We start from the raw sequence: 15,242 nt of genomic DNA on the forward strand, positions 1-15,242 counted from the left end.
TGAAAATGTTGCTGAAGATGATGCATAATTTTTAATATTTAAATATCATCTTTTGTACAAACTAAATGCAACTTTTAGATTAATTCTTTCCAAGGCAGTTTTGTGAGGATGAGACAAAAAAAATTTCATGCAGTTTCTTCTCTAGCAACACCAAAAAAAAGAGTGTGAGACAGACGGGCTAAAAGGTACAACTCTTTTGGGGTCACAACTGCCTAAATATATCTGTGTCATGTACATGCCTGTGTGGTAATTAAACATGCTTTGTTACAATCAACCCTTCAGGTGTCCAATGAAGCCAACAAACAAATACACAGACTGGTATGTGAATCTGCACATTTTTCCTAGATTACATCTAGCAACAGAATTACAATAACACACCTTCCATGAGTAAACCAAGGTATGTGAATCAAATACAAATTTGCAGAATGAAGAATAAAAACACACAAAGAATAAAAATATATTATAACAGTTCTTCATATTTAGAAGAAAACCTTGAAATTTAGAGAATATAATTTCTGTGCAATCACAGTTACAGCAACTAAATATAAGACTACATGGGTACTAAAAAGAGAAAAGGACATTCATAACTAACAAAAACTGCCATAGTCTCCCAAGGTAACCTTTGGTAAAACTTTTCTACTCAAATATTACAGTTCACATGCTACAATGTGCATGCACAAACCCAAATCTCTGATTTTCAAATAAACTTGCACAAAATTTTACAAGAAAGATGCCAAGCACAGTCTATTTGCATAATTGTAAATATTTGGGGGAAGTAAAATGACAGAAGACAGCAACAAGTATGCAGGAAATACTATTTTTACCTGTGCAACATATGCAGAATCCGAAATAAGGGAGAAGCTGTCCATCTCCCCTCTGCTAATGTATGTTTGAAGGAGGATATTAATTTTTCCATAATTGTTTTCCACACCTCCTGGAGCAGGAAGTTCACAGAAATCATTTAGTAGGGTATCTAGCTCTTCTATTTCTTCTTCTCTTACCTAAAACACAATTATACATTATGGAGAGGATGAAGCAATTTGATAAAAAATTTTATACTGAAATCAAATTTTCCTTATAACATAGTTATATTACTTTTAAATAGAGTCTCTAGTTTTAAGGAGAAAAAAAACAGAAGAAAAAAAACAGTAAACCCATATCTTCCACAATGTAGCTAATAGATCATAATTGAAACTATCTTAATAGAGACACAATTACATTTTGTTATTCATCACCATCTATTAAGGTTGCCATTGACATACAAAAATTTGATATGCCACAAAAATTGAATCCTGTGACCTTGCCATCCTTCATCTGATGAGATTTTATTTTTTATTTGACCAGAGTAAAACTTCTGTCCATCTGGATTAGGGCAATCTTGAATTAACATTTAATGTACTCATTATAGTTACACAGTTTGCATGTGGAATAATACATTTTAAAATACAAAACTGTGAAGTACTATGATTCATCATATTAAAATTTTCACTGTTAATAAGATTAAGTCTTAATATGAGTAAAGAAATATTAATATCTACGGTTTGAATAATGCATAACATTTCACATTCTAACTGATGACCCTTACATGGCAGAACTAGCATAAATCTACATATTCTTTGACTTACTGAGAGTCTGTTAGTGTAAAACTTATTTAAAGAGGGTAAATGTTTGGTCCCTGCAGGGAACCATCTGAAAGTAATTTTCATTTGGACCTGACTACCTGACATACAAAAGACCTTAAGACAATTGGGTTAAAATCCCCAACTTTCTAGTCACTAGTCGCACAGGAAAGAAAGACATGAAGTACAGAACCATCACAGATGACTCAGTTTTCAGGGGAATACTATGCTTTGCTTACAACAGCATTTTTGATAATTTTTTTCTGCTCATGCACAGCACAGTACAGGTCTAATCCAGATCTGTATTTCAGCTAATGGGGAGTTACATATTTCAAAATTCAGAAACATGATTCATTTGCCAAAAGTCACAATTTCTATCACATAGAGGGGCAAATCCTGAGTTATTCTTGTGAAAACCAGTTATTATTTTTAACATTCAGAGCTGTACAGCAAATTAAGCATAAAAATCTGGAAATGATGATATTCTGATACCATAAAACATAAATCTGAGAAAGTAAACTCGAAAAACTGTGCTTTAGTCAAGAAGCATCACTACTAACTTTATTACAAATACAGAAACATATCACATCATATTTTCCATATGCTTTCCTTTTAAATATTAAATTACGCTAAATTTAGACCTAGTCAAGCAATATCACTATCATAAAAAAACCCTTCTAGCTTAGAAAATGTTCCATGTATGACTGTGAAACCTCACTGCTTATTATCTCCCATAATAGAAGAGATTACAGCAAAATAGAATTTCTCCATTAGATAAAGAGACGGTAATACCCAGACAATGTGTGCAAATATGTAAATATGTAGATGGTGAGGGATTCACACTGCCAGCTCGCAGAGCCAGGTGAACGAGAGCCAGCTCTGATCTGCAAGTTGTATAATTGTAGTAAAATGGCAATGAGCCCAAGCTAACAAACCCTGTGGAGTCTGGCTCGTACCTCTGTGAGACGGAAGCATGGGCAAACAAGCTCATGCCAGCTTGGAATGCATTGCCTTGTGTCCTACCCACACGGGAGGCAAAAAGGGAGGTTGGAATTGAACCCAGTGCAATAGCACAGTAATCTTCTAGCCTGCATAAAATCTGTTATGACAACTTTCTCGATTTCAGATTTGAATTTATGAGAATTTATCATTCTGCCAATCTAATATTGTTCTCTGCAGAAAATATACCAGAGCTCACTTCAGTGAGTCCTGCCTCCTTCCTGATAGAGCAAACTGTTCAAGGAGACATCCAATAATGCTTTAAACTTCAAACAGAAAAACTATCTCATCCCTAGGTACACTATTCAAATGGACACTTAGCTTCACCTGTTAATAATTGAAGAGCTGAAAAGTTCTTAAAAGCATTTAAAAGAATTACTCAAAGATCCATAACTAGTTACTAAATGTGCACTATTGTTCAAGCTGAATGATGTATAAATTTGAGCGAGAGCATATTATGTTTACTTAGAAAACATTTTATAATGGTGCTTAGCATTTAACAAAACTTGTATCTGTAAGTACTACAGAAGTGCCTAGTTTCAGGACTTTCTTTAACATTACCTTTATCTGCTCAAACTCTTCTGCTTTTGATACTATAGCAAGAATATCGCCTTCAGTTTTATGAGCATCAAACAATTCATTGAAAGTCTATTAAAAATAAAAAGAATTGATTTGTCACTGAAAATAAAAATACACATATAGCAGGAAACAAAAAAAATCTTAGCCAAGAGTTTAAAAGGCATGCAAGTCTAAAATAGAAGTAATTGGAAGACCAGGATGATGCAATTTAAACAAGAACAAATTCCATAATGTCTTTTCAGCAGTTTCAGAAAAACAACCCCCCCAGTGCTTTGGCCCCAAAATCAAGACACATGCAATGTGGCCATTTAAAAAAAGTCTAGGATATATCTGGCTGAATAAATATGTGAGACTAATCATGCACAGTGACAGTAAACAGTTAAAAATTATTAATGCTGAGTCTTCAGTTTTTATTCAAGAAAATCAATTATTTGCTAAAAAAGTAAATGTTTTAGGATGAATCTGTACATTAAATCAAGTTTCCAATACTACAAAATTTTGTATATGTTTACAACACAATCTGATTACAGTGCCAAAAGTTCTTCAAGGCTTTCAGCATGATAGGACATTCTCCCAGAGAAGGTCATCTGTTATCAAACACTAACCTACAACGTGCTATCATGTACTAATGGTTGCATACGCTATGAACATCCAAATATTTCTTGTATTTCTCCTAATACAAGTAAAAAACACTATAGAAATTTCAAATCTCACTTCACACTACGTCTAATTTTTCAGTATGGCTTGATATTTGCTTTCTTTCTTTTTCCAATTTCCTCTCCCCCCATTTCAGTAAATATGATTTGAAAATACAGTGAACAAATCAGCTATATATTCTGTAATATCTTACAACTATTTTAGACATATGGTAAAAAAGAAGGAAAAAACCCTCCAGAAATAGGATGTCATATTTTACCTCTATAGTGTTGTATTTAATATAGAAGTGGCTGGCAGTTCTGCCTAAATCTGTTGAAGAAAAAAAGCCAGTCCGTTCTTCAAAGCGAATCATGCGGGCTTTGTCCAGTTTTCTGCCAACTTCAATAACCAATTGTTCTCTATGCTTTTCTAGAACTGGATCCATCTAGATATGTAACACACACATTTATTTGCAAAAAAAAAAGTGTTAAATAATTTTCTTGAGATAATCCATTCACACAAAGTAAAAAATCTGATAAAAGCAAGGTACAGTTATTAAGTAATGATTTTCTTGAGATCTCACTAATAACAGTTACATTGACATTACTGACCAAAACCTGTACCTATAGGACAAAATAGTCAGAATAAAATTTCTTTTACAATTATTTGGGACTATTAGTACAATGGAGACCAATATTAATTATGAAACAGTAGCAGGATTATGAAACAAATTTATATTGAAATTTTTGAAAGATGTTTTAATGATAACATATTCCTTATTAAATTATCATTATAGTATCATTTCACAAAAACAGGTAATCTTATGGCACCTTTTCTTCAGGAAAATGGCTGAAGATATACCTTCCTGATATGCAGCTGATATGAGGATGGCTTTAATTGCATCGATAATATATTAAGCTTCAAATTGTATGGCTTAAATGTATCCTAGCAAAAAAAAATTTAACATCCCCAAAAGCCTTTGGTATGTTAATTGGGATATTCTAATTACTGAGTTACAGATGTACAATAACATTCATGTTAAAAGCACACCAAGGATCTTCCTGTGCCCAGCACCACTTCTATTCATATCAAAGTTCAGGAACTAATAATGCATATTATCTCATTAGTACATAAAAGGCTGGGCAAAAATCCCATCTGAGTAGGACTGGTGTATAATTGTGTTTCCACATCAGGCACCTGGGATAACCACACTGACAGAGATGAGTGAAAAGGGATTCATAGCTATGTTAACCTTCTGATATATGTGCACCTGAGATATGGCTGTAATTAGACAAGCAATAGTTAGTTGAAAAGACTAAAACACTGTTCTAGTCCACAGGCAGTATTCTTATTTCAGGGCTCGTGTATAGTTCAGATTTCCTAATGAATAAGTCCTACCAGCCCTCTTGGTAAATCTGAAACACACATACATGACCAAGACAGCAAGAAGGAGCAGGCTTTAAGAACTATTATGCCTTGGTTTGCTCTGGTTTTCCCTGGGCCAAGATTCAGTTTCACCTTTGAGCAGTACATCTCACTGAAGCTGCAGACAAATGAAGTCATCTCCAAAAAGCAGCTGTGGGACTTGTTCCTAATATTCCATGTTTTCCAGTTACCATGAAGCTGTTTCTCCTTAGTTATGGCTTGCCTTAGTTTCAAATAAAAAGCTAAGATGGCAAAGGTCTAGACTTCTTTTCTCAATAGTAAGTCATGCATTCAGGTCAAATTTCAGAGCAGAGTTGGTGAAAAAAAGTGATCTAGATGCCAGATGTTCAACATTTCTTAAAACTATTGTGGGGGAAAAAAATATTTAAAAATATCAAAATTATTCCCTACTTCTTTGTCAGTCCAAAGTATCTGCCAATCATTTGGCTTACACAAAAGCTAAAGCTACAACAGTACACCAATATTTTTTACAAAGTTTTAACTTTAAAGGAAAGGTCACCAACTTGAAAAAGCTGTGAAACAATATTTGAGTTTAGAGGATCCATGGTTAGCACCCTTCTTGTTGAACTTGCATAATTAGAAATCCTCAAAATAAAGGATCCAGCCTAGAACAGCTTTAAGCCATTCTCTTTAAAATGAGCCTTGGCATGTCCACAGTAAGAAACTGGCAGGTCTGGAGTATGCATATGGAAATTTAAGAATGCATGATAGAGTATATTACTATTCATGATATAGTACATTATTATCCATGCTGTTTTCTCCAACTTACTGAGAGAGATGTTGGGCACAAGCTCCTTTAATTTTTATATCTAAACATAATTTTTATGGTGATAAAAAAACTCTGCATAACTATGGGAACACCTAAGAGTGGAACCAAAAAGAGGAGAAAGTAGACTAAGGAGTTTATTTAATCCAGGCACCTTTTCACTGGAACCCCAGAAGTATGAGAAAATGCCTGTAATTCATACTGCAGGCTTCACTAATACAACATTTGCATTTGCTCCACTTTTTCCTTACACTCTTTGTTATCTCTTGCTCATCAATTTTGGCCATTTTCATAAACCAGTAAGAGGCATTACTGGCATTTCTGGCAAATAATCCAGAGAAAAGCAGTGGACCTGCAGTTGCCCCTGCAGACTTTCTGAGTGCAGCACACAGAGATCCTGGAGGCAGCATGTAGGGTACCAAAGATGTGAGTCTGATTGTGTGGGTGCCCTAAAGTAATTACTGGATGTGGTGAGCACCAGTGGAAAGGGAATGGGGAATGAGTTTGCATGATCTCAGGCTCATCAAACAGCTAGGAAGTGTGATCCACGAGGGAAACAGGGATTCTGAATGGACAACACTGACTGTCAGTAAAAACAGAGATAGAAATTGGCAAACTGCAAAATTACTAAAATATACTAAGATACCAATTATGAAAACTGGATACCTATACCCAGAATGGTCTAACTGACCAAAACTTTAATTATACTTGCATCTGGCACTATAGCATCCATACACTCTCTATCACACATAAGCTTTGATGTTTAAAACTGGTTTATCTAGAAAACAAGGAGATTTTTGTTCCTGCAATGGGTAACACTTCACAGTGATATAATTTGTTACTGCCTTAACTCAAAAATATGAATGCCTAGTATTAGCATATCAAATCAAAAGGGGCAGAAAGATGGTTAGTGGAAGAATATAAAAAGTGCTGGCAAGCCTCACTTTCTCAGCAGCTAAATAGAAACACTAGAGCAGAGGGAAAGGGAGAAACTCTTGTTCATTATTTTTAAAATTTCTAAAAAATATTTCAGTTAGTGTTTTATTGCTTTTTTCACCACTTCTTATCACCATGGTTACATTTCGTTTAGTCTAGAATTTGATAGCGAAACAAAAAATGAATTTATATTAATGGGACAGCAACATTCTTTTCACTAGCACATCAATTTTTGGTTCTCATTTATCTAGTACTTTGTGGTCTGTTATATACTGCTATATTAATATATGCTAATGTACTATATGGCATTTTATAGAAAATAAATTTGAGATGACCAGAGGTCTAAAAGTGTCTGCAGAAGCTTCCTTAAGCAATAGAACACCTATTTCCTCTGCAGTTTCCCCTATCACAGACAAAAAATATCAAAAAAACTGTCTGTTGACATACACCTCTTCATGTCACCATGACCTAACAAACTGCTGCTCACAATGTCAAAATATATGACAAAGTCACAAAACAGATTATTGACATGAAATAAACTGCAGTTACCATACAGTTGTGAGTTTGACCTGCATTAGAATCAATTAACCATGTCTATACTAACATTAAATGCTTATAAACAGCTGTACAAAGAAAAAGGTAATAATATTTAGACAATTTGTAAACTATTAATTTTCCTAAAAATTACAGATAATGGAAAAAACTTGGAAAAATCCCTCTATGTAAACATGCTCTGATTCATATCACTCGAATGCTTGCAAATAAACAAAAATTTCCAAACAAATTAATAAAAAAATTATAATTAACAAATAATATGAAAGAAAATATTACCCAATTAAAAATCTTATTTTATAGTTGACAAAATATGATGCCATGAAAAATTCTGAAATAAAAGCTGACAGGGATGAGGGGGAATCAAACAACTCAAAAATGCTTTTCTATCTACTCTACAAAACTGAAACACTGGAAACAGCCTAGGTTACAGTAACTGTGTGATAAGATTGAATGAATGGTGTCCTTTGGAGCATAACTTGACCAGTTAAAATGTATTTTTATGTGAACAGAAGGGGCCTCATAATTCAGTGTTAAAAACACTCTGCTACACAAAATATCTTCCTTTTTCTAAGCACTTTAAAAGAATTGCTGATGTCAGGTTAAGTAGAAGTAGCAAATATTTATCCTCACATCAGGGAGGGATTAGAGACTCAGAACAGGTTACAGATTTTTTTTTAAAATGCATTTTATACCTGATAAGCTTTGTGACTGATGCCATATACTAATGGATTTGCTCTCATCCGTACATAAAGATAAGTGTAACTTATCCACTTTACTGCTTCTTCCACATTAGTTACCGTGCCAAGAGCAATCTGGAAATAGGAGAAGAGACAAAATTAAGAATATATATTACAGCTGTACCTAAGTACTTGGCTGAAAACACATGGAATTCAGAGTATTAGCATGAGATTAAAGAGAGCGTCGGGATATTTCCAACTTTAATAATTTTGAAATAATCCAAAACCAGTAACTTATGCATCTTTATCTTGTGAACATTTAATAACATGGGTTGCTAGACACAATACTATAGATACAGTGACCATAAACAATCTTTCCTAAACCATTTATAATTTTTAAAATTAAAATATGTTCTTGATGATGTACTTGAAAAGAAAAGGATCTATATTTAAAAGATTAATTTCATCATGCCAAAGCACTATCAGGTCCTAAACAAATTGAGACCAAGAATCTTTAGGTTTTTTCTTCCTCATCCTTAGCAATCTTTTTATACATAGTTTTTGTGAATAGTTTTCTCCTTTTGTAGCTGCAAATCAAACATACAGTATCCGCTACATTTTTGTTATATCAAACTAAAAGAAAATTGAACAGGCAATATTCCCATATACATATAAAATCATGTTTATTTACATTTTAAGGCTAAATCAGGTATACCAAACCATTTTTATACTAAGTGAATTTTTTATTTTGAAAATTCAATACTTTTGTTACCAAGTTGTTGACCCCACACACATTTTTACATGATAACTTCAGCTGTACTTTGTAATGGTTACATTCACCAGAAATATTTTACTACTTAATTTCAGTTAACCTGATTTTACCAGAAGAATTTAACATTTCCTGCATGTCCCATGAACAAACCTTTTTTAGTTGTTGCTGGTTGTTACAGCAAAAAAAAGTCCCTCTTACCAAAGTTTTGTGATCCATTACTCCATTTTTAAAGCTATTTTTGTTTTATTGGTGTTTGGAATTCATATAAATCTTCCATGTGACTTGGCAGAAATAATAATTTTAAAAAGCCTACAGTACTGAGCACATATGCATGTTAAGAATGAATTACCTAGACCTTAATAAGAATGCAGACATTATTTTTCAAATATCTGGTAAAAAAATAACAGTGAAAGCCATATCTGCCTTAAGTAAACCTAAATCCAGCAAAGGCTTATTAATAGCAATGTCTAATACCATGGAGTAACCCTAGGCTTTGTTTAACACATTTTTCGAGGGGTATTTTGTTCTTCAAAAGCATAAGGAGGTTGAGGAAGTCCATGGTATTGCTTTTTGAAGCATATAGCTACATAATGCACCGAAATAGCCATAAAATCATTCAGTTCTTCACAGACTCCTACAGGGAGAACATGGAACAGAGCCCACAGGTTACTATTACTTGATTTGTACATAGGATATTTGGAGCATTTGGTTCATTTGCATGACTCAAATATCTTTCAGTGAACAACTTGAAATGGCTTAACAACATAGAAGCATTTTCAACAACCACTTTAACAATCACAAAAACATAATAATCTTCTTACTGAGCACCACAAAGTCTGACAAAACCAAAATGAAATGCCTTTCACTTTTTCCTTTCCCCATTTGTTAAAATATTCTATTCTATTCTATTCTATTCTATTCTATTCTATTCTATTCTATTCTATTCTATTCTATTCTATTCTATTCTATTCTATTCTATTCTATTCTATTCTATTCTATTCTATTCTATTCTATTCTATTCTATTCTATTCTATTCTATTCTATTCCATTCCATTCCATTCCATTCCATTCCATTCCATTCCATTCCATTCCATTCCATTCCATTGCTAAATGCAAAACTGAAGGAAAAAAGCAACTGTGAAATACACTTGTGCTTCAGATGCAGTACTGAAATCTAATACTGCACTTTCCTTCTTCCCCCTACTTCAGTATCATGCAGTCATAAAAACCAGAGTAATTTCTAAATATTTGCTGCCATCTAGTGTTCAAGTAAAGTTATCATGGACTGAAAATCCATCCTACATTAAAACGGTATAAATGATCCAAGTTTCCAGCATTTTCTCAACAGTGTATTTGGCATTTAGTTACAGATGGAATAACTGATGAGTAGAAATATTTACAATCTTGACATTGTATTGCCCAGTTGCACCAGTTGTCATAAAACACTTCTGATTTTTCACAGTTCAAAGGTAAACAATGCTGTTTAATCACTCACAGAATGCAATTTTGAGTACTATATTTATTCAACTCACTGTGTAATTTTAAATTACAGAAATAATCAGCATCACACAATTTTAACTAATTTTGCAGTGACTGACATTGCCATCATTGTGTGATGTGCTTAGCAGCATTTGTTGTTAATTATTTTCTTTTTGCCCCCTCCTTTTTTTTTTTTACAAATGCAATACCACAAATTTTATCAAGTCGAATGATATTTCATAGGAGGTGGTTTTGATTTTCAAAAAAATGTAAATGGATATAAGCAGCATGGCTTTTTGGGGAGCAGTTTTTGCAAAATGACATTTTTTTTCTCTCATATTTCTGTCGATTAGAAAATGGTATAAAAATGTTACCTATAATACATACTAAACTTATTTTATAGTATATACTTTATTTTTTTACATATATGTGCCTTTTTCAAAAATATAATGCCTGTTATTATATATGTTGTATCATGGAATCAGATTACACAAAGAAAAATCTCCATATATGAATCAAATATTTATTGTTAAGCTAAGAGATCAAGGAACCTTTCTCACAACCTAGTAAGCAATTTTCTGTTTCCTTTGGAAACCAGTGGATTTTAACTTACTACTTCGGCACCATAAGACTATGGTCTTCCTGTGAAACTTCTGAAATAATTAATGCTATTAGAATTGTCCCAAGCCAGAGAGAATCTCCTGTGCTTTGCCTCACACTTAGATTAGCCATTCAGTTATCCACCTCCTGAGTGAATTTTTTTTTTTAGGAAGGACTCTGAAAGAATTTTTCATCTCTTCTGAGAACCCTTTCTTTCAAGGCAAAAGATTAAGAGGTTTGTCCAGACTAAAAGAGTCACCATGCTCTACATTCCTGTCTTCAGAGGAAAATCGCAAGCACATGCAAGCTAAGGCACAGACCCTGGGGAAGGTATACCCACTGTCCAGCACTGCAAATCATTTCCTAAGCTCTCTAGGGAAAGGAGCCATCCCAGCAACAAGCTGCAGTCCAGCTGTGGTTGTCAGGGAGGGCTCCATCAGGTGGAAACCATTAGGGAAGGAATGGTGACCTGCATTGTATGAGCTATTGATGATAGTTCCCAGATAAGTTAAAGTTTATGGTCTAATTAAACCATATCCCCTGCATCTTATCTTTCTTCCTGTATTTCCAGAAAAGACAGCCGTAGGTATTTTCTGTTTGCCAGCTGGTCAACTGCCCCAGGACTTGCTCCTCTCAACTAAGTACCTTAACCAGCTGTTGGTTTTATTCCTTTTTGCATTCTATTATGCCCACTGGCAAAATTTCAGCAAAAAAGAAGAGCATCTCCATGCCTCCATTGACCATCACTTATCATTTACTATTCTGCTAAATTTTTTGAGAAAAAAACCCCAGAAAACCAAATCAAAACTCAGATCTGCAGGAGAGAATTCACAGACTGACATGCTGATATACACTTTAAGTCTTAATTATGGTGTCAACTCAATTAATTTGGATATATTTCAGGTTTTCCCAGTCTGTAGTTCTCCTAAGAACAAAAGCACTGAAGCACCAAGAACAGCTGTCTCTGAGGTCAGTTAATACCAAGTGCTGAAGGGCAAAATGTGGCAATGAGGAAGAAGCATCATAAATTTCTTCCAAATTCTTTTAACTAGCATCTCAAGGTCTTTGGTTAAAGGTATTAGCTTTGCACTTGGCATCCTTAAACGGATTTTGATTCCATTTTTGGACAGTTTTTAAAGTACTTTTCTGTTTAGAAACATCTACCTGTAGAGAGTTCTACTGTCTAACCACCCAGTTGATATAATTTTGTTTTCTAAACCTGCCACTAGCTCATTGCAGCCAAAACATCCTGGTTCTTATCCTGGAAGAGATGCAATCTTTTGCCATATTACTTCATTTATTACTTCACAACAATCTGTCATATAATCTTGATTTGCCTTTATTCGCTCCTGAAGCATACAGAAAAATTGGTGGGTTCCTTTCACAGAAACTCATTTATTCCTTTGACCATCCTCCCGGAAAATTTTTCACTTCCAGAAAATTAATTTTTATATGGAGATTAGAAATACTGCAATTTTTTGCACTATTGCTCAAATTTTCACTCCTACACCATGTAAGTCTAGGTAAAAATTGAAGGCCCTGAATTTCACTTATCAATTGTGTGGCTAGGAATATATGCTCTATTACCCCAAATATCTGAATCATTCTTACAGTCTACCTATTTCTCCAAGAGAGCTGGTCTAGATAAAAGCAACTTCATATTCTTGTGGAAACATGAAATCTTCCCATGCTTCCAACTGCTGCCTCCATTTTATCAGTCCTTCTTTCAGCTACTGGTGTGTCCATAACAAATTAAGAATTTAAACAATTCAGCAGTGCTTCTGGCCTTAATTTTGTTTCTCTTTACAACTAGAGAATAAGCATTTGGATTTCCTAAATGACTTGCAATAAAAGCAGATTCTGCTCCTACAATATGTTGTTTTATCATTCATCAGTGCAGATTTCCTGCAGGCTCTGTTATGGAGATGACAGTGGTCATCAACATACTTGTTTTTATTTCTGTAACAAATCGGTCAAAACCAATATATTTTGTATTCATACAGTGCTTTGTTCTTACCAAAGGGCAGAAGATGACTAAAATTGAATGTGCCTTTAAGGCTATATGCTAGTTCATATGATGGCATATATTTTAAAATGTACTTTTTTCCCCCAGAATCTTACAGCCTATTGGAATAGTCATCTCCAGATAAACTTAACGTTTTCTATATCACCTGTATCTTTCTTATAGAATTCCACTGTAGTAAATCAAATCAGCATACACAGAAGTTTAGACTGACTCCAATTATAAGGAAATTAAAAAGTTACTTTTCAAAAACCACTTTTAGCTCCTTGACAGTGCTCATAGTATTGGATACCTGAAGTCTGGCAGGTACAAATTTTTCCTGTATGTTATGACAACAGGGTAAGTAATGTCACATATATTGTTTTCATGCCCTTGCTGTACTATTGTACTCCATTGCTATTTCTACTAACAATTATTTTCACAGTGATTAACAAAATTCTATCTGCATCTTCAGCTCCTGTAACTACCTCTTTATGGAACCAGGGGTGATTTTAAGACCATGAGTACACTGTTCTTTCCAGATTACTACCATTACACAAAATAAATAAAAAAAAGAGAACTTTTTCATATTGGAAAAAAAGTATCAAACTCCTGTCCTGTGAAGGAAAGCCTACTCAATCCTTTTTTCATTGTCTACTTCATGTATATAAAAAAAAACCCCCCAAAGCTCTTCTATGAAATCTGGCTGGATTTTTTCCCAGAAAAAAGGCACACAGTATCCCAAGACCAGATAATTATCACTTGACTTATTGGGGTGCTCAACAACAACCATAGATAATCCTGACCTGCACAACAAATTTTAGAATGTAAATATTTTTTGCTAACGTGTTAAGTTGCTACTGTGCAATATTAAATAAACTAAATATCCATCCAGTTCCACTCAGAGAATATTCAGAGGTGTTTGTCTCCAGGATCATTAAGTATTGTCAATGGGAAACAGTTGAGAGCAATGTATTTGCCCACTGCAAGTATGCCTTCCATTTATTTTCCTCTTTTTTGGGGGGATAGAAAAAGAGATGGCTAAATTGGCAAAGTGATGAAAAGCTAAAATAAACAAATATGTAAGAAACAAATATGTAAGGTGCTTGTGTAGATAAGCACCTTTAAAAGACTATTCTTAACTGACCAAATCTCACATCTTTCAAAATGATAAGGAGTTTTATGACACTGGACATTTCAGTTTATCTAAACTGATTGACTTAAACTGGAAAAATGTCTAGTGCCTTCACAAAAAACATTAAAGCCAAGTCCATTATTCTTCCCACACTGCAGTCAAATACTTGAATTTGATTGCATACAGAAGGATAGGCTTTAATTTTTTTTGTGGATTTTACTTTTTAGTTATGCAGAACATGTAGTAAATTCTAAAAAACTCCTTCTGATTAAAAGGTAAATGCTGCATTGCTACAGTTTTATCTTAATGGTGTTTTGACCCTCTATCCTACTTTGAATATCTACTATCTTTTGTAAAAGACCCCCCATTTTCACATATGTAGCAGTTCACTTAAACATACACACCTACACACTAACAGTAATAAAATAGGTACAATGAAAATTTTATTAAGTGTGACAACACTGCATTTTTGTTTCAAATAATGTCAATCTCTTAAAGTTTGCTAATTTCTCTAAACAAATCAAAGGTTACCTCTGCGTTTAAGTTGTCTGCAAGGCTTTCAAGAAACTGGCTTTCAATTGGGTTCTGCTGTGTAAGAAGAGTCAGGTAATGACTGAGTTTATCATGAGTTGTAATAATGATGCCTTCTCCGAATTTGTCAAACTGAGGCCGTCCAGCTCGACCAAATATCTGCATGACATCTAAAATTCCAAGGTCAACAAAGGAGCCTCTTTTTGCAGCATATATTTGTGTTCCCTGGTTGAGGAAAAGTTAATAAAAATTAACATAAATACACATGAATATAATCCTGATGAGCTGAATACTGAAATTAGGCAAATATAGCATGATTTCAGAAGTGTACTTTAACTAATCCTTTCATAATCTTTGATATATTTAAATCTTTACTATACAAACTAGACTCCCACTGGAGAGAATCAGTTTAATGAGATATAAATAACATTTCAAGTCAATCACATATTTCCCCTCCAGGCCCAAAACTCACAAGAGATCTGCCTATCTATACTTCTTCACAGGTTTCTT

The 15,242-nt window shown here is 33.8% G+C and overlaps 1 protein-coding gene across 2 annotated transcripts in view; it reads right to left on the reverse strand.

The window, feature by feature from the left end:
• ASCC3 (activating signal cointegrator 1 complex subunit 3) overlaps positions 1–15,242 on the reverse strand; it is a 249,066-nt gene that overhangs the window by 82,312 nt on the left and 151,512 nt on the right. For both annotated transcript variants that reach the window (XM_079327712.1, XM_079327713.1), the window contains exons 16-20: positions 14,733–14,957; positions 8,229–8,348; positions 4,114–4,278; positions 3,180–3,266; positions 825–1,001 (exon numbers count right to left, since the gene is read on the reverse strand). In XM_079327712.1, the coding sequence (XP_079183838.1) occupies positions 825–1,001; positions 3,180–3,266; positions 4,114–4,278; positions 8,229–8,348; positions 14,733–14,957 (774 nt within the window). The remainder of the gene's footprint in view (positions 1–824; positions 1,002–3,179; positions 3,267–4,113; positions 4,279–8,228; positions 8,349–14,732; positions 14,958–15,242) is intronic.

Source organism: Erithacus rubecula (genome assembly GCF_903797595.1).
Source record: "Erithacus rubecula genome assembly, chromosome: 2".
NCBI lineage: Eukaryota > Metazoa > Chordata > Aves > Passeriformes > Muscicapidae > Erithacus > Erithacus rubecula.